The 21,426-nt window shown below is 40.7% G+C and overlaps 1 protein-coding gene across 4 annotated transcripts in view; it reads right to left on the bottom strand.

Moving 5' to 3' along the window:
* The window catches only part of LOC139701047 (putative leucine-rich repeat-containing protein DDB_G0290503), a 61,447-nt gene extending 40,342 nt beyond the window's left edge, over window positions 1–21,105 (bottom strand). For 2 of the 4 annotated variants that reach the window (XM_071599618.1, XM_071599622.1), the window contains exons 1-2: window positions 19,936–21,105; window positions 9,587–9,678 (exon numbers count right to left, since the gene is read on the bottom strand). In XM_071599618.1, the coding sequence (XP_071455719.1) occupies window positions 9,587–9,678; window positions 19,936–20,032 (189 nt within the window). In that variant the 5' untranslated portion in view covers window positions 20,033–21,105. Of the gene's footprint in view, window positions 1–9,586; window positions 9,679–9,756; window positions 9,849–19,935 lie in introns of those variants that run through there. The other 2 variants (XM_071599621.1, XM_071599619.1) reach the window with 2 other exon arrangements.
* Between the last annotated feature and the right edge of the window lie 321 nt (window positions 21,106–21,426).

Below are 21,426 nucleotides of genomic sequence, written 5' to 3'. Positions count from 1 at the left end.
ATATGGCTTTTACTAGTTCCATGGAGAATTAAAGACAATTTTCAACTCGCAGCAAAAGGAAATAATATTAAGTGAACGGATTTGCTAGGATAAGGAAGAAATCACGTATTGACGTATCCGGTTTAACTTGCAACTTCCTGAGGGCGATTTTAAAATGTCAGAAAACGGCCGCACGGACTTCATTTCCGTTAATATCCATTTTTAATTCCCAATTCCTTTCCTGGTACTCTCAACCAGCACTTAAAAATTCTTATCACAAATACCAATTCCTGGGTTTTATTTAGGCCAATTTTTCACCGTAGAGCTCTTGATGCTGCTGGAGGTGAACGTTATTATTATTAATCGTACCAGTCTAATAATCGTTGTCTCTCAGAGAGAGACTCGGGGTTGTGACCCGGAAATTTGGCCCAAGCTTCTGGGCTCTTGTACTGGTGTAACGTCGGACTTCGTTGTGTGAAGGGGGAGTGTCGTATTCCATTAAATTTCCTTCCGTGGGCGGAGGTTCAGGAGGAATCATTAAAGAAGCTAATTAATGCATTATTTATACCATTGTTTGCGAGGAAAAATATTATATTATCCTTGATCACCAACGAACACTAAATGTTCATAATAATAAAACCTTCGCTTCAGAATTATTCAAGCATTTATTTATATGTTAACGGAGTTTCGAAATGTTTGTTTCACGTCACTGTAAGTATGAATTCTGACACAGCTAAAATAGTACTTGTCTTCCATGGTAGTTTTTTTAACGGAATCACGTCATTGGAATTGTCGGTAGATTATCATATGGAAAAATATTTCGTCATACCTGGCAACGATTAAAAAAATAGTCTCGATTTGATAATTAATGATTAAGCCGACAATTACACAATATAGGTAAGAGAGTGGGGCCGTATCTTGCGGATCCTCGCAATGGGGAAGTAGCCGGAAATAGTCTTACGTATTTTAAGGCCGGCCACTAGGACTAGGGGCGTGTGAAATTCGAGCATATCTGGTCGGCGCCAGTTCCTTTTCCCTGCGCAGCCTGCGGTTTCTTCGTAAGATCTGGTTTCCGTAGAAAAGCACACAGCTTGCGTGAAGCTTGTGTTCTTCAGCAACCAACCTACGAATAGTAGTCAAACGTTCGACCCGTTAAGGTAGAACGGCCCCCACTTCTTTAATTTGAAAATTAATCATCAAGTATTCAAGCATTGAAACGTCTTCTGTAAAAAATTATTTCTGTGGAATTCGAAAGTGTGTCATTCTGATGTCTTAAGCAATTAATGTTTTTTACAGATTTTGGAAGTTTCATAGATGCACCAAATGAATAAATATCACCAAACAATGCGCACTGCCTTAACTTCGATAGCTTTAAACATGGGAAAACCAAACGAAGTAGTTGAAAAACTGAGTAAAAATCGTGTATAATCAACTTTGGCAATCGTGAATAAAATAGTGTTAACGCTCTCGCCAAAAACGGCACCGTTGTAAGGAGGCTAGACACAGAGGATCATTTGACTGAGGTATACCGAGGTTCTGTCTGATTCATGATAACCGACTTCATTTGACCATCAGCCATAGCCGAATGCTTCCCAACTTCTAGCCTCACTGAAAGGATACCGTATGCCGTGATGCATAAGGTTCAAAATAACTCGGAAATAAAGTACATTCTTTGAGCAACTAAAATGTTACCGCTCCCTTGTTTGCTTTTGCTGCAGTACCGCTCCTATGTTTTTTTTTTAAATCAAGCACGAATGCGAAATTGTTCTCGTACAAAATGAACAAACTGAACGCATTGATACAAAATTAATACGAAGATATCAATGTAGAAATTAATTTTACAAAAACGTACTTATTTTTTTCTTAACAAAAAAATTTCCAAATGTATGTTCATGGCGTTTATCCATTAACAGTCATCTTGAGTTAACCGATGAAGCATTTGGCCTCTTTTTCGGCTACTTTGCATGGTTTTCTCTCTTTAAAACCTATTTGAGGAAAATCCACGTTAATAAATTAAGGTTATTTATTTAGTGTACATGAGCTTTCAGGATATGGATAAGGCCAAGTTGAGCAGATTAAAGCACTTATGAAGTTCCATCAGTTTAAGTCGGGCAGTAAGAAAATTATGTCACAGGAGATGGCGCAATGCCCGAGTTGACTAAAGTTTCAGACACGCGCGCAAGAATGCGGCATTTTCACTTATTATGAGGTTTTGTGATACTATTCGTTATTCTGATTAAATCAAAGAGAATGATACTACAATCCGCAGGTAACCCTTATCTAACGAATTTGCTTTATTCTTCACCCTTTTTAATTTCCAGACAAGCATATCGTGCTTGCAAAAAATCTTCTGCGCGTAACCTGAACGCACCTGTACCTTTAACATGTATTTCAAAAGAGTGTATAACTGGGTTAAAACCAGGTCTGGTCGATAAACTCAGACCATATTAAACGTTTGTCCTTTGGACTTGGCAATTGCCATGCAATATGCTACACGAATGGGAAATTTCATGTACTGTGATTTGAAGTAATTCCGGCAGTCCTGAGCATCTAATGCTAGCCTCAGGAAAACCAATTCCTATATATTTTAGTGGCGTGATATACGAATTACTGATTTGGGACATTGTAGTCCAGGGGGTAGCAAGTTCGACTGATGATCTAAAGGGCCTTGGTTCGATTCCGGTTTCGGTTCCGATAAGAGCATGTCTCTGGGAACCCTCAGTTTCATCCGTGCTGTGTGATTTTCGGGTACCTTTTACCTACGGCTAGATCTTTCTAAAAAACCAAACAGGCACTAACCTGCCCTAATAAGTGAATTCCACATGACATTGGGCTTACGAGCAGCGAGCAGTACCCTCGCCTATCAAACTGGCCTTTGTTTGATACTGTGGTTTTTATCACTAATTAGAAAATGTGCCATGCACGTTTGCACGCTATTTTAGAAGATGCTAGCTGATCTTGACAGAAAAACATTAAATATTTTTGATAAACACAGTCCAAACTATGTCTTCAGGCTTAAGTGATCAGGTGATCGGGGTGGTGCGGTGGCTACACGTACAGCCTGCCCACCGAGAGGGCCCAGGTTCAACCCCTGTAGACATATTTTTCAGCGGTGTCCCGATCCCTACTTGAGGTGCTTTTTGGAGAGAACTTCGAGCGAGTACCATGTCCGTCGGATGGGACGTTAAACTGAGCACCCCTTGGAGCCTTTCAACCATAGAAGGCTAATGCCGACGCCGGGTTTCTCTCCACCCTTTCCCACTCATCCCTAATGGCGCAAATGACCTTAGCTGTCGGTCGCCTCCCATAAAAACTACTACTACAGAGCCCAACCGTAAGAATTAGGCGTCGTATTCCATGTAAGTATCGTATTTCTAGGTCGGCACATCTTGATTTCTTAAGAGTTACCCGCTAATATTTACACTGTAGCCAACTACTATCTTCATGATGCGAAATTTTGATTTCATTTCAATTGATGACGACTTTTCTGTGGATTATACTGCACCACCTAGTGTTTTCTGCGTTGGAGTTTTGAAAGTACCTCAAGGTTTAAGATTCTAATTCTAGCGATGCATTTGGCAACACTAGGACAAAATAATTGCATCTATACTGACATGTTTTAAGTAGTTCAACCCTCCCACGAAATAATATCATAGCAAAATCGAACCCGAGCACCATTATATATTTACTTTAAAAATCAAAATTTAATCATTAAATCGAACAAAACCATTTTTGCGCGATATCTAGATCGATGTGTGTTGGCACGTGTTTGTGTATATAAGCAAATATATATCCATATGTACGTACGAATGCCTTAAGCTGGAGCACCTTCCGGTACACTGCGGTTTGCAAACTATTTTTAACATGGAAATGTATCAACAAATTACGATATCCATTTTTCGGCTGCCAGATCTTCCACGTATAACTCCAGGCAGTAAAGGGACCTACCCATTCCCACCTCCCCAGAATGTGTGGATTACACACGCCGAAAGCCTTAGCACGAGAAGAATTCTTCCCTCATTTGTACACAGTGCGGCAGCATAATTTGCTGATATAAATGACAAACGCTACATAAATAAGCAAGTTACGCTGCCGCGCCTTGTAAAACCGACCTTCGGGTTGGCTACTGTGTTTGAGACACTTGCCAATATGAACCAAAAAAGAGTTAAAACGACTTTGTAAGATTTCTTTCGAAATCTCAAAATTTTTTACTACTAGATCTATCTCCTAGGTCACGGCAGGGTAGGAGAAACTCAAGACTAAACAAAGGTAGTACACTATATCTAACAGTCTGGTTTCGACAACCTTCATAGTGCATTTTTTTACGCTCCCTTCAGAGCCCGGAAAAGGGCGTTTAAAGATTGTTTGCACCGCGATAGCCCGCCTCGCGTCAAATCACCACTGCGTGCGCGAGAGATGAGGCTTTTGCGCGGCCCGCCGCCGCCGCACCGTGAGGCTTCGCCAGAAAGCGGGGATGATTTCCCTCGCGCGACTCGTTGGCCGGCCAGATTCACTGCCTGCACACTTCCTGTGACAGAGGCGGAGAGGAGGGCGAAGTGATAAAAGTCTCGACGACGCGGCTACACCCACCCTCCTCCTCGTTCCCTCACTTGGGAGGGGGGGAGGACGAGTTGGTTCGTTCGCGCGGCCGAGATCGGCTCCAAGTGTGGTCCAGCTTTTATACACATGGGATTTTGAACAGAGAAGGAACCTCGAAGCGAGGCAGGGAGGTGGAGACAAGAAAGAGTGGCAAGCGTGGGAGAGATGGGCGGTGGGGAGTGAAGGAGAAGGTTCCGACGAAGTGGGAGAGGGAGTGTGACAGGTGGCTACTGGCCCGAAAGGGAGTGGGGAGAGATGCGGTCGTTGGCTGTTGTATGTGGTATCGGAGCCTTCGTGGGGGGGGACCATGAGCTGACAGGGACTAAGGGTGTGAGGGGGAGGGAGAGGGGAGCCACAAGTGTCCTGCCTTCCGCTCCCTTCTTCCCTTCCTCTACTCCGACCCACATCGAATTCCCTTGCCTCCTTAGAGTAAACAACATCAACGCTTCACGAAAATGCTCCCGAGGCACAACAAAACCCACACTGAAGAAAGGACGTGACTGTAATGACTCACGCCATTTAGAGTTAACAGAAATCATATTTTTTCGTTCGTGTTTCAGCACGGAGAATTTTGCCATTTGATTTCAAAATACATAAAAATCACGTCCGTCTGTAAATTCATGGGCCCGATAAGGACGGGTACAAGGCCGGTCTAGTCTCTACATCCTCGATCTTGCGGCCTCGTTTCTCCGCAGTTATGTTTGACATAATTTTTATCGTTTAATAGAATTGTGTAATAATTTTTAAACTTATTGTTTCCGAATCGAAAAAAATTCTGCTTGCACACCAACCCTAAAAAATAAATCAAAATCCAGAGCATGACAGTGACCTACACTCAGTTTAATCCCATTTTTTGTCTAGCTAAAAACGTAAATGTTTTATTATTTTGATTCATGAGACGGATTTTGAAATTTTCAAGATCAATATGGTCGTCGGAGAGATTAAAATCCAGTACCAATCACAATTTCAGGGCTACGGCATCATCTGCATTTTAATTCGAAGACTGGTCGACCCTCCACTCTCCCCTTTGAATACGAATTCTAAATATCCATACAGTTCTTTCGTCATAAATCCCTTTTTATTTTTTCAACCATCCTCTTCGCTTCCCTTTCACTTATGTTCCTAAAAAAATAATATTTCTCGAGGTTCAATCCATCTGTTATATTTTTACTCGGTGCGATGCTCTCAGTTGCCATTTCCATTCATAAATTTTCCATTTGCTTCCTATTACGGTAAAACCTACCCCCTGCCGGTCCAAAATGTGCGTTGCATTAATGTTCTCCAACTGTTGTTTCGTATTTCAACTCAACGCATGTTATTCCATTGATCTGACAGCAACTTTCAATTCCAAGGTAGGCTATGTAACTCAAGCTTGGGGCAGCAGGCGTCCGCAGTGCCCACAGTAGTAAAACCGGAAGAGTTGAATCCAGGCTTGATTGACCACTCCCTTTCTTTCGTTTTGTAGCTGTGGGCTATTAACCAGTTGGATAATGCTGCATTCAACATAATGTTTACTCAACTAATTGAAGAGTATGACGTGCTTCGGCATTATATGTGTAGTAATTTAAACAATTTCATAATAAGTTGTTCAATGTACATGGTAACTCGTTCCCTCGTATTATACGTAATAAAAGCTAAATCAAACCCAATCAACAGAAAGTACTCGTTTAAGGAGCAAATATTAATGATATAGTCAAAGACACCAATTATTTCATGGTGTAAGAGGCATTTTCGAAAAAAAGGGTCGTTTGGACATAAAAACAATACATTCGTAAGAAAACATTTTCCTTGGTGGTAAAACCACCAGTTTCCTACAAACCAACTTCACTTTTACTCATAATCTCCGTCCACTTCTAGGCACTTCTTATAACGCTGCACCAGTTTCTTTAAACTCTCAGCATAGAAGTTCGTCGCCAAGGAATTGAACCAGTTGTGCAACGGCGGTCTTGAGTTCCTCATCGCCTTCAAACCGTTGCCCATCAAAGCGCAGTTTCAAGTGCATTAAGAGGAAATAGTCGCCAGGTGCAAGGTCGGGACTGTAGAATGGGCGATCAATCTCGTCTATGATATCACTATAGTGGTCCAAAAACGATCGTCCAATCAACTTTCTTTGCTACTTGTGTTGGCTGGTAAGAATTATTATATCCAACTTACACACGATTTGTGATATAATGTGACAGCGTGTAAATAGTAATGCGTCCAACAAGAGGAAATTTATCACTCCTTCCTTATTTAACCTTTTCTTCACTCATTACGGCGGGTCCATAAACTAGACATAACTTCCGATGAATTTGCTCTACCGATAATCCCTTTGCACAGGAAAATCGAATCACAGCACGCCATTCGTAACTGGCGGGATGTTGTTACCTGCATTCACCGACAGGCAAACGAATACTGAATGCTTAGGTCGCTTTGGAAATAATACATGGTTCAGCATACGTACAATTTCGTTTTGAACCGTCAATATTTACATATAAGAAAAATACCCTTTCCTTTCGAAGATACCTCTATTATAGGCATAGGTGTACATGTGTGTTTGGGTACGTTTATTTGGGTACATTCTTATGCATGTATGACTGGTGCCCTAACTCACTGGTGCCACACGAACTTACGGCGACTGGCGGACGGTTATCTAGAAACAGATAATACCTGAAGAGATTGAAAGGGTTTCTGTGTTTATTTTTTCATTATTATTGAACGATACCCCTCAGAGTCATCTAAAGAAAAATTACTGGAATGGCAATTAGATGTTTGGAATTGATACTTATTCTAACATGTGATGACGAAAATATCAAGCCTTTTTGGTTCTTTTCACCAACGCTTAACTATGTGTGGATAGGTCTACATGGGCATGCTACCAGAAATTTCGCACATAATTAACTGACACCAAAGCGTACCACACTTTCAGGGGTATCAAAACCGTGAGACGCAAAACCCCGGCAAGTTCCTGGCAGTTGCAAGGCAATCAATTTTGCCCCGATTACAAAAATATCATCAGTTATTAATAACGAGATACAACCTTCAAAAGTAGATAATATATTTCAAATCAATGAGAAGGATGCGAAATGGACTAAGAGGATAACAAACGAGGAAGTGCTGGGCATAGTGGGGGAGGAGAGGATTGTTGGGAGAAATCCAAAGGAGGCCGGAAAAATGGATTCTAGTGTTTTGATAGGGAAAGAGATGTTGAAGACTGCGATAGAGCGGAGAACGTTAGGCAAGCTAGGAAAGGGAGGGAATAGGGTAGGCATGTTGCACGGAATGGATAAAGAAAGGAGGTATGCGGATTAAGAGGGACTCGCTGCACTGCCCGATTTTACGTTTCTTTTTTATTAGGAAGGGAAGAAAGGTATTGCGGTAGAGTTGCCTAACCAGACTCCATCCAAAACCTAGCCTAACGGGTAGAATACCTTTAATAATAATATCAATGAGAAATTATTTTTAATGGTATATGGGCACATGATTTTCCATTCAAATTAATAAAGTTTAATCGAAATGATTTTCGCATTGTTGGGAATCTGTATTTCTCGGTATTATAAATTTTGGATCCATTTCTATTTTGCCACGTTAAAATTTTTCCGACTCAAATATTTCATAAATTTAAGAGCAAGTTTTAAATACCATTCAATAGAGACAGACTGATTCTCTCCCTTAAAAAGATCAAGTGATTTCATTAATCTCGAAAAATGATTTATCAAACATACCGCGATAACGACATTGTAGTGATTTGAACCTATCTTGGTACAACCGATAAAAAATGATGGATATGACATTACTGCTCATTAATTATTTGACGTTAAGTTATTTTTCGATAAAAGTATCTACAAGTTACCGCTCAGAGCCCATTTCTCAACGCTTTTCACAGGGAAGAAGAAACATGCTTTTTTATTTTTGTTCCACTGGAAGCTGAGAGAGCGTATGCTTCCTCTGATAAGAGTGAATAAAATACAGTATCGTTCGCAAGAGTACTTACTGCTCACCAGCAAGTTCCGATCGAAGAGAAGGAAAAGGGAAATTATAATGGCGTTTCCTGGCTTGAAACAAAATATTCGCGTCAGCGGCAAGGGTACATGTGATAATTTGGGCGCCAAAAATCAAAAACACGGAAAAATAATGAATTTATTTCATCGGAGAAACATAGCTATTTGCAACACGGAACTTGTGATACCACAAACAAGAACACTCATATTTCACAATTTCGGTTACCGACTGCTTGGTTGCCCATATTTATCTTTGATCCCCTCAAAGCAGGACGCCTGAGCAATTGAATTTAGATTGGTTATATCGGTTAGGAAAGCAAATTACATATTACAGATGTTTTCAGTGTTGCAAAGTTAACGTTGTCAAGGTGGGAGATCTAATATTATAGATGTGGGTGTGTTGCACATGATTTTTCTTAACTTAAACTAAACCATTTTTGGACCGCGCGGGGAGTAATCGCTGAGCGGCACATCGGCTGCATTCGTCTGCCTGTGGATTATGAAAAAACAATGTGATTGGCAAAGGCTCGGCTGCCAAAACCAACAATTTTCCATGGATTGATTTTAGTGTCATGTAGCCAGAAGAAGAGCAATTGAAGGAAGATCCTCGGTATACTACAAGAAACAGATAAATGAAAACGCGATAAGGAACAAATATGAATACATGTATATTAGCAGTTAGGAAGTCATGATGTCCTGGCAAACGCCTGGGAATGACGCTAATTGATGATTTAAAAAATATTACCAGCTATATCAGAGAGCACTTGAATCAAAGGATCGGTGCAATTACTAAGGAAATAATACATGGCAGACAAAAGCGCGTTACACGTAGATATCAGCCTTTATGAACCATCAAAAACCTATCTCATTTGGTAAAGTACCTTTAATGAAAAAACTTAATATTCTCTTTCCCAGGGCATGATATTGACCGAAAGGAAATTTCGGTAACAAGGATCTTATCGCCGGTCTACGTATAGGAAGGCGTGCGCGGACGCAATGTGGGAAACTGCGTAAACAAAGACACTCACCGACTTCCCCTTCTTCTCCAGGTACCCTTCCATCCTCGGGACTTCCTTCTCCTCGTCGTCCTCCGTCGCCTCCATGTCCTCCACCGCCGCGTCTGCAATACGAGAACGCCGGCGATCAGAACGACTCCTCCTCCGGTTTTAAGTTTTCCGGCAGGGGAACGACTCTCAACTCATCCGCACATCGTGCCTCGATGCTCGTGACGACGTAGAACAGTTTAAACCAGCGCTTACATCCGAACTCGCAAGAGCAGCCCGGTCGACTGTCGATCACTGAGAACCCCTCCAGCCCTCCGGGCCATCGTGTGTACCCCGCCTCCAGCCGTGCGTTCCAAGGCTCCTCCCTTTCCAAAGCCCTCCCGTGTCCCTCCCCTCCCCCCGCCATGAACACACTCTCCCTTAACCATTTCACGGGAAGCTCGCCTTTTTCTGCTTCCTCCTCATCCCTCGACTCCCCTCAGCACCCCGCGTCAGGACAGCCTGGTGACGCAATTTCCCGCCAGTGCGACTAGCCACTGTCACGCTGCGGTGTAAAAAGTTCTCTTCCCCTTCCCCCACTCCCCCTCCCGCATGACTAGGAAAACACACGGAAGAACCGAGGTCGACTCCTCACTGGGGTTGAGAGGCACTCGAATTTTGACATTATTTGCGGATATTTAATTGAATTTTGAGCCGAAAGGCCTCGGGGAGACCCTTTCAGCCGGAGAGAACAGTTACAGGAAATAACACGAAAGTTCGTATCTCCTCGAATTAAAAATTCAAAATCGAATTTTTTTGGTTTTGTCAAATAAGCAAAGAATATATGTAGAATACGTGTGTGTATATATTTGATTAAATTATTTCAAATTTGGGAGTATACAAGTCCAGTGGGTGGAGCACTCGGCTACTGATCGTAGTGCCCGGGTTCGATTCCCGGGCATCTTATGTTGCACCTTGGTTGTGATTTTTCCGGTTTTAGTCTTCCTGGGAAACCGCGGGAAGCACAGGGAAAGAAACGCCCCCCCCCCCCAACCTAAAACGCTCATTTTTTCAGACGCTTTTGGCCTTAGTAGTAGCTCTATCGAGATCTATCCTCACCTGTCAAACCAGCCTTCGCGTTGATAACTGTGATTGTTGGTGGATTTATTTCAAATGTATATGCCAACTTTTTGGTCTTGTAGTTCGATGATCAAATCCTAACTTCATGGGTTTGACATCCGCTCCCATCATGGCGATTTTGTTACCATACGTGGGTTTTACTATTTAGTTAACTGTATGATATATCCTTAGACGCCAAATTTCTACATCTACAGCTACTTAATACCCCGCAAGGGTGTGTGGCGGGGGTGTTAGGGTACCACCCGAAATTAGGAAGGAAAAAAACCGCATACAAAAGCCACAAATTTATAGTCCACAAACAAAACATGGTACACATTCATGCAAAAACCCTTACACCCCACACATATGCAAACACACAAACTACCAACTAACACACACATGCACCAACAAATATACCTGATATCTTGTCAATGCTTAATTTTGTTCTGACTTGTATATTAATGTATTTAATATTTCTAAAGTGACTTTTGTTTCATACTATTATGATTTCTGATTGTTCAGGGAAAGAATGAGTATTTGTATCTATCTGTACTGGAATCTATCTCCCTTATTTTATCTTTTAGGTCTGATCTACCTAGGTAGTGTGGAGCCATTATTATTCCTTTAGTGTATCCGTAAACTCGTTTGTTCTGAACCTTTCTAAAAGTCCAAGTCTCGCCTGTTCTCTTCGCATCTCAAGTAGCTCCCAGCCTAGATCCCCAAAGAGACCTGCCACACTTGTGCTCTTATTATAACAATCTTTAACGAATCTAGCGGATTTTCTCTGGATTTTATCTGATTCTTTTTGCTAAATTTTCTCCCAAGGATCCCAAACACTTGCGGCATATTCCAAATTATATCCGTAAACCCGATTACATCTGTCTCAAATGTTAGCTTCAGTACTAAATTATTGCATTTGAAGGATGCACGAGGATATTTGAAAAAAATCCTCCAAGGGCAGAATTAATATGCAAGTACTCTAATTTAGTGTCGTGAGAGTACCTAGTATCTCCTGGTGTAGACGTATTTCGTAAAATCCAGTTATTTAATAGCTTCAGGCGTGATGTGGTGGGAGTCGAACATAATGAATAACTGATCGTAGCACTTCCACTTGATATCAATATATCAAATGGAAAAGTGCTACAATCAATAATTCATTAATTCAGTTTTTGTCTGCGCTTCCTAAGAAATAACAATCATGTTTTTAGCATAAAGATCACCACTTCTTGCAAATATCCAAAATGAGCCTTGAACGTCCCAACCCAACCGTGTACTCTTCACATCAGTTTGGGCGGTACTAAACCATTCAACTTTCAACATTAACGGATACAGGGATCCCTCTACTCATAATGATCTCGACAGACGTAAACGTGCCCTTGATGTAGCCATAATTCTACCGAAATAATTTTTTCGAAGCCATGTAAGCACTTGAGCTTACTTTGCACCCTTCCCCCTCCCCCCACATGAAAACCACTCCACGGCCAAATTTCGCAATTTCAGTGATGGCACCAACTTCCTCGGCCGCTGGTCACCTCCCTTAATCAAAACGCCAACACACGGAAATTTTTAGTGGAGCGCCATTCGCATCGCAATGGAATCCCATGTCGAGGCCGCGGGTTCGTTTCCCTGGAATTGATTATCTCGTTGCTTAATCACTGTAATTTTCTTCTCCGTTTTGGAGGAGTGTGGAGAGCACAAGTAAGGGTTTAATCGTGGACCCCTTGGAGTCGTTTTGATGGGAAAAGGGCGTTGGCAGTGATAGAAGCTATATTTTCTCCTTTGAAATTCTTGGCTTCTTTCCAATATATCCCCTGTCATTAGTCATACGAATTGCCTCATCTTTTCTTCTCTCCCATAATTATAATCATTCAAACGGCGAAATAACGGTGCTCTCTTAATGGAAGTATGCATTAATTCATTTTTTTTCTTAATTTTAAGGTTTTATAAATTTCAAAGGGAATATTTAAAACCATGCCTTGTATTATATGACCAGAAAAAATAAAATAATCTTATATGTCACTGAATAGACAGCAAATCCATAATGTGTGCCCGGACTTCATCGTAGGTTTGGCCAATAAAACATCATGTGGACCTTATTATACTATGTCTTGCTAATTATTAGGTTTACTTTGCGACGACCTCTTTACTTTCCATCTCTCCCATCTGTAATCCTGTGCAAGAATTTTATACCTTGCAACAAAACCATCACGTTCGTTTGAAATCCATTTCAATGCGTAACATACCTTAAATGTATGCAAAATTAATGGATCACCAAAATTAAATTATTTAAAAAAAAAGCAGTAATCAACTTGTAGGTTGGTTTGATGGGTAGAGACCACCTAGTACGTAATAAACCCTAAAACCCAAAGTGAAATTCAGGCATCAGGGTAGGGGAACCAGTTCCTTCTCATGAGCCGGGTCCCTCCAGTCCCTCCATCTACAGGACTATCACGCACAAATCACATTTTATCCTAATCCATTGAATGGAAAATTCTAGGCCTTCAAGTTAAAACGAAATTTCTAATTATGCTCCTCTTATTACGTATTTGAGACATTTCCTATTGTATTTATAATTAATCAAATACGGTAACATAAATTTCATTGGGATTTTCATTATTTAGTCGAAAATGATGTCATATAGCTTCATACTATTAACTGCTGCCGAATGTACACACACTAAACTTTTCCGATTCCTTTCCATAAGATTCGCAAACTGCCTTAAATAAAATTCGGATATTATTTACAGTAAACCATTTCTAACTTAAATTGGAGATATTCTTCACACTTCCTAAATAAATCATTAGTCGAACTATTCAACCAACTTTCAATTCAGACCCAGTCAAAATAGTGCGGATTAGTTGCTCGTAAAAAGAACGCTGTATTCATATTCCAGTATCGACCGCACATATAACATAAACATCTAGATATTGACGATGTATCGACTTAGCAATAATTATATACGATAACGAGGGCACAATCGGCAATATCGTCCATATCCTTACAGTGACGATAATCGATCCCAGACAGAGCGTCTTCTTCAAATTTTCATTAAATTAAAAAATGGTTTTTTAATAAAAAATATCCTTTTCATCCTTTTTCATCAACTAGGTCAATATGGAAAAATATGTAATGGAGTACTTGTTTATTTTTATGCATTCTTGGTGGATTTAGGTCCAGAGATACAAATATATAATATGAATACGATACACATGCATGGATGAAGTTGTCATTCGAGAATATCCACTCACTAATTAAACTTTCCGGTAAAATTAAAGTTCTCTTTGTATCCTCAACGGTTGTTGGTGGGTCGGGTATTCGGAAAGACCTACGAGCTTGTACATACTTCGTCACCTTCTGCGACCCTAAAAAAATATCGACTTCACGCCAATACAAGTATATCGTTGCGTCACATGGTCAAACGCGAGAGATGAGAAATCTGATCCCTTGCAGAAGAAATCCCCATGCCAACGCGTCCACTCACGCTAGAGCCCCGCAGCGATTTCAGCCGTCGCCTGTCTAGACGAATTGGGAAAACTACCGTAATTTATATTAGAGGTAAATTACTGGGATAAATTGCACTAATTTACGTAAATCACGGTCATTTCCCATTCCTATTTAGTTTCAACCCATCATTCTTCAAGAATAGGCGGTAGGAAAGCAACGACAATTTCAAGGAAATGATAAAATTGCATCATCCACACGTTCTTCAGTGATACATAAAAAGAACTTTAAAAAAATTTGACAAACAAGAAGCTGGCCACTCTATGGCCTTGTTTGGTCATGCTACGAGAAATTTTCGGACCAAGAAATGCTCTTCAGCACATACAAAAGTAGTTATTTATTATGAAAACTATACATCAATCGCAATGATTTGGCAAGGAGTGATATTAGCTTTTGATTTTTGTTACTCAACTCTCTTCCGCTACCTACATAAATAAACATGGCTTGTTGCCTCAGTTGTATATAAATATGGCTGATCGTCTACGAATGGAACTGTTAAGTTTTAGGTAACAAAACAAGTAACGTGTTCCATGCGAAACAATTCGTCGTATCACATGTGCGCATCCATAGTATCATACTATATTCAAAAATTCTAGAAATTGTATAGAAAAATTAATTTATATTTTCCTTGCAAACTTTTCACACAATATTCCATTCAAATCAAAATCCGTGGCGGGGAACGAGTATGAAAACTAGAAACCCTTTGTGGGTTATTTCAATATGAATCGTAGTAATTCTATAACGTTGATAAAGGAATGATTAATGAATGTACATGAAATCAAACTGAAAGTAGAAAAGTTGCAGAAACGTAATTGAGGAATGACCTAGAATATTCCACTTAAAGATTTATTCTGCAATTTATATCGATTTGAAATGTCGATAGAATTTATGACGCAGTTCCTAAATAACTATAAAATAGCTACGAATACGCCGAATAATCTACGATGTTATTATCTAAGTGCATCAGTCAGAGTTTTTAATTCTCTGAAAATATTTTCGTTAACTCTGGGCAGAGCTTACATTTATAGCTGCTTTTACCACATTTTTACTGTTTTGAACGGATTCCCAGCCCAAAAAGAGTCAAAATCTAATAAATAGCTGGTGAAATTATTTTCATTAGGGTTACATTTTTGAAGCTATATTCATTTTTTGATAGTGTTGATAACACGTAACGCAGAAAGCGGCGCTGTTTTTTGTCCCTTAGGCATATCAGGTCTCAGTTAGAGAGCCCACTGGTATGTGAAAGCATGTTGCAAGAGAATCACAGTATCGCGTTCTCGCGTGCGGATTCTCGTAAGAAGTGAAATCAACGAAATATGTCCGCATAAGTTCATATTTTCGTAAGTGCCCAATTGCCGCCCCCGTTGCACATACTCAGTGGAAATCATCCTTTGTGACCAAAATAGTTCTTCCGGAATTACGAATCAAATTTGGTGATCACATCTATCAGATTCAATCAATTGTTCCCGCACACTTGCACTTAAACACGGCGAAAAAGGATTTTATCTGCAGGGCTCAGGGCGGAACTTATCCACCTATGTGTAGGAACTTCAAAAGTCATTTCGCTTTCATATTTCCATCTCATGGCCCTAGGCTCGAGAAAAATATCAACGTTTATAATGCAAATGCGACAACTCCACACGGCGTTTCACTCGCTTTTTATCGATCGGAAAGTTCGGTAATAGACGCCTAAGATCCGAATCCCATTGTGTGTGTGTGTGTGTGTGTGAGAGAGAGAGAGAGAGGAAGCCCTAAAACCACACCTTCCGAAGTTAAGGTTTGCATGACCCAATTTTTCATCGATGAGGAAACGTCTAATTAAGTGGTCAGACTATTGACAAAACACGGAGCACTGCACTCTGTTACCTTCTTTTCTCCATGAAATTAAGATGGCTAACTAGGTGAATTGAATGTCTTATAGTAATCTCATACTCCACGAAATATCTACCTCATCAACATGACTGTACTTATCGCTGGGAGAATACTTTCCCTTTATCAATGGACGAGAGGTATTCGGGAAAGGAAGGGGATAGATTGATTTCCTCCAGAGCCTAGGAATCGGTTCACTCTATGTACCTTTATCAAGAATTTGCGTACACTAATGGAGTCTCCCATTCTTCAGCCGTTCAAAGTTGTTGAAGATTTTACCAGCTGAATAAATTAGGTGCCTCAAGTATATGCTGTATAAAGACTTCCGATTCCTAGCCTTATGAAGAGCAATTAAAAAAGAGACGTTTCAGGCGTGATATAGTGGAATATCATGATTAATAAAAAATTTGCAATTTTCCACAAAATAAAATTTAGCACGACCGGTTTCAATGTAACAACATCATCATCAGGTCTAGCCATGATGAAAATTGCCAATTTTTTATTAATTATGCAGAGCAATTAAGCATTTTACATGAAGTTGTTACATTGATTTATCCAAATAACAGGACCGAGGGTAACAATTTTCCATTAAGGCAGGAAGATCACGAGCGATGGAAGAAGCCAGAGGGATTTGTCATATTCTGAGGTGCGATAAGTTGCTGAAGATTTATAGAAGGCTATGCGTAATGGTAGAACTAACTGTAGAGAAAGACCCTTTCTCTGCAGAGGGTCATGAAACAAGCAGTGAAAGGCATGTCAAGGAAGAAATATGATCGTAGGAAGAAATAAGCTTGTAGGGGAGTGGATTTGAGAGTTATGGCGAGAATGGGTAATAAGATTAATGATGATATTGATCTGTGCGCGACGTATCTGTTTGCCATTTACGTATCAGAACTGTCGGAAGCTACGAGTCTGGACATACATGCGTAATAAACTGTCCACTTCCCAAGTATCCATAGCTTCTTTCCTCTGCGACGATTTTGCACTTTTCATGCTATTTGCAAGAAAAAAAACTTAAATCGAGTTTTTACATTTCGACCTTAAGATTCACCTCCTAAAACTCCTCAATTCTACAGATTTATGCCAATTTCCAGAGTAGGAGTCCCTCCTCCCATTCTCTGAGGGTATTGATCGGGAATGCATTTCCAAAACGCTGAAGCTCCCAGGAAACATGCGCCAATTAATCCTAAAAGAACGATTTTTTTTGCCTAATTAAGAAATCTTAGATATTAGTAATGTTTCTATGCGTGAAAACACCTTTCTTTGGAAACATACTTCCGAATTTTGCAAAGGAAAAAGTTAATCGATTTTTAAAATCTACGTTAGTAATATTAAAGAAGAGGTAGGCAATTTTGATAGGCAATGCAATGATCGTCGTGGCTCCGCACATATCGTAATCAAATATGAGTCACATGAACATTTTTCGCTCATAAACCTGAATTTTTTGTTTGTTGCTGATGTCCATTACTACCTCAACTGTACACGGATGATGATAAGTGGCACAAATGTCATATTTCTGGTTCATTTGTATTTATCCTTCCCCCTCAACGATGGGTGAGAAGTGACGAAAATGATTTCCACCAAGGAAGGTTTTTTGGATTTTTTGGGCCTTGGGTTATTTTCCTGTAATTGGCTCTTGATATTACGGTTAAGCATACCCGGGACCAAACTGTAGGCGTTGATTCTTATTCTTGGCCGTCTTTTGTTTGCTTCTCTGGCGGAAAAGAGCGAGAGAGAGAGGTCGAAAGGTCGGTCGCGTATCTCGTTGGAGCGAACTCGATTTTCAGTTGTGCAACGCAGCGAATAATCCCAATCTGGTTCATCATCGACTATTCCCTTGGGATGGCCTTGCGTTTAATCCTCCAGCCGCACTGAGTGTTACGGCTCTCGCCGCAGCCAGCGAATAGACGTAGCATGAAGCAAGAAAATAATAGAATAATCCCCGAGGAAAAAAAAAAGTTATTGTTATTAAGAGCTCTTTGCTTAAACACGGATTGTTTGTTTTTTTTATTAAGAGTGATCTTTGTAACTTACCGATGACTTGGCGGGAGTGTAATCTTCAACGTTCCGTTTCAATGTTTGCAATACGGCCATAAACCGTCATAGGAGCATATGTACGGAAAAGTAAAGACATACTGTAACGCAAACTGGATAACTGCTCAAGATCCACTGGGTGTCTAAACATATCTCCACGATCTTTCACGTATGCTGTATGAGAGTCAGATTTATTGAATGAGTGGATTATCATGAATTCCAGGGGAATAATTTATTTGTTCAAAATCCGTTGAGAAATAAACCTTCTTCCAAGCAGGAGGAATTAAATGTTACTTTAGTTCGTTGTACCGGGATGATTTGCGAATGTTCTCATCTCCATAACATCTGCATAATACCCCGCAAGCCGCCGCAAGGGCGTGTGGCGGGGGGTGTTAGGTCACCACCCGTAAAAGGGAGCAAAAATCCTTTCATTTTACTCGGATGAAAAGTTCTCCTGATTTATGAAAAAGATATATTTATTTTGAAAATTATGGCAGTTATTAGAGAGAATTTTGTGATAAGCATTACGTGCAAGAAGGGTATGTAGCATATATTAAAGTGATTACGATAAATGCACAGCGTGAAATATGATAAAAAAACAAGCGTTCCTCATTAGGCGGATATCATCTTGGAACTGTCTTATGAGGCCATGACACACGACTGACACCGCAATGAAGTATGTTCTTAATAGGAAAATAAGTATGTTTTCCTATGAATAGGTGAATTCAGCTGCTAGTACAGAATGAATTGTTTGAAGCAGCCATAGAAGGGAAGAACTAAAGAACAAGGCCAAGGATGCATTACGAGAAGCACGTCATGAGAGACGTGAGCGCAGGAAGCAATGAACGATTGATAGGATTGACAGGATGTAAAATTGCACCAGGACTCAATTTTCATAGCTTTTAGAAGAGACAAAAATAAGTTTGACTTGCACTGACAATGATGACACTGACGTTTTTTATAATAATCCTCTCCCAATCGATAACTGTCGTGAATTTTTCAAACGCTATTGGCAAATGTGTACGCCTTTGCCCTTCACATTGACCTTCGGATTTAAAGTCTATGGCATGGCATGTTAACCTAAATTAAAAATTATTTTTGAATTTTTTATTTCGTTTTCTTGCGATTTTATGCATAGACTTCATTAGCAATAAACAAAATCTATTTAATTCATCGTTACACGCTTTAATAAATTAAAAGAGTCGTCATTTTTTCCCAAATATTTCCCTGCATATAGACCTATTAAAAAAAATAAGACGAGGTTTTTTTTTCATGGAAGACTCTCGCAAAAATTTGTGACGCCATGCCCGATTATATTAAGTGTAATCTCCTTCCGACTTGTAACCTAATGAATGTTTAATGAGTAAACATTGTCTATTTCATCTACATCATCAGATGATCTAAACGTTTAAACCTTCAAGCTGATCAAAACAAATTGTTTCAAGTACAATCTCAGGGAATGCTATACATTTGGAAATACTGTAGATTATGCTTACTGAAGTAGGTTAAATCGCAGAGACAAAAAGGAGCAAGGCAAAAGAAAAGGTTGTTTGAGGTAGGGATACTCAAAGATTGCTTTTCATTGGTCATTCCTCTGTTTTTTTTATATTTTCGATGTTTTATTTTCGGCGCGCCATTTAAAAAATTCTAAAAACTAAAATGATTGAGTTAACTGGAAAATTAACGAGACAGCGAAGAAATTTAGACTGTCATTATCTGCGGTGTTATATATTTTAATATCAACTCTAAAATCATGGTCATAGACGCAGAACAAAACAAAAACAAATTAATTTAGGCACAAGGGGCACATGCTATTTCAGTGACCGAATTTCAATGAGTTTCTTTCAAGCCATTCCTCATGTGTTTCTCACCTTCCGCGGTCAGCCTGCTTCTTTTCCCGCGACGGATCAGGGAGCTGCAATCAAAGCACCGGCAGCAGAAACCCTGGTATCCTTTGGTACACTTCATCCCAGGGAGGTGGCTCAATCCTTTTCACCAACCCGTGGACATTTGGGACGATTATATTCTACCAAATACCACCAAACGAAGACACGTGCTCCGCTCAAAGCCTCCCACTTATGCAATGGCCGTGTTGAGACTCCCAAGGAGGAAATAGAGACAGTAGTTCCTTGTGGACCTTCCCGTAATGTGTATTCAGGACGTGTAAGGACGAACTCGATGGATTTGATTCCCTTCGTTTACGGCAGGAGCATGTTATGGCCTCCCCCTAGGATCCAAAAATCACGGGAATTGGGCGGGGGCGTTGGGATATTTATGGAGAGGATGCACTTAAACACGAGGAGAGGGGTGGTGAAGAGCACGAGGAAGGAGCCGATGATGGATGGTGCCTTCAACGGAATGGGTCCGGGAATTGAGGGAGGCAAATAGACGAGGACCCGACGGCAAACGATTGAAATGGCCCACAGAGACGTAAAACGGAGGAAAAGATTACAAACGTTGCAATATCAATAGGAGAGAACTCAACTTTTACAAATCTGTCGCATTCCGTTGCGGCGAGCGTGACGCGTCGTTACGATTTCCATCCCAGCTATGTCCTCTCACCTGATTGTAGAAGGCTCAATTGAAATAGTAAGGTTCAGCTGTGATCTATTCTTTTGTCCAGTGAAGTGGTGAAAATTCTGATTTAAGACACTGGGTGAACATCGTTGTCTATCTCTCCGAAGCACAAACCAGCATGGGAACCCCTTTAATTTGTTTTCAGCTGAGTCTCAAATAATATGCAAAGGTTATCCCGATTGGAACTCGCATCTGTGTAAACACCACAAGCACTTCGAACACTGAATACTCGGTCGATGTCGATGCATTCTATCTGGGGCGCAGGGGATCCTCAAGATCCTGTGAGGGATATTTACGAAGCGAAGCAAGAGCGGTCGTGGTCTTTGAGCAGCGTTAAGGATTCAGGTTTTCGAGCTACGGATACAGTCCGCTCGTATAAATACAGGATTGCTGGAGGAAGGAGCTCCTTGCATTCGTCCGGGCAGACAAGTTGGGTTGCCGAGTCGGGGAGTGGCGAGGAGCGAAATGAAAGGTGGGACGTCGAGGTCGCGCGTCTGCATGGACCAGAGGGCGCTCTCTGTCCCGTGTCGGAGCCTTATCCACACCCCCACCTCCCCCTCACCCTCCACCCGTACTTAACTCGGTGTCGTATTCGCCTCCGCAGTCGGCATCTAGTCACCCTGGGGTGGTTATTGAGGAGGAGGACTTCATTCCACGTGAAGAGATGAGGTAACGAGAGAAAGAGAGGGTAATGAAACAGCTTCTCCCAGAAAAGGTTTTCAGGGGACTAAACACTCGGTTCTACCTGCGAGTGAGAAGGGAAACTCAGGAGGGACAGTGTAGGA

This window comes from Hetaerina americana, unplaced genomic scaffold, assembly GCF_022747635.1.
Source record: "Hetaerina americana unplaced genomic scaffold, ioHetAmer1.1.p SCAF_11, whole genome shotgun sequence".
NCBI lineage: Eukaryota > Metazoa > Arthropoda > Insecta > Odonata > Calopterygidae > Hetaerina > Hetaerina americana.
The sequence above is the reverse complement of the archived record's forward strand: the minus strand, read 5'-3'. Positions and strand labels throughout refer to the sequence as shown.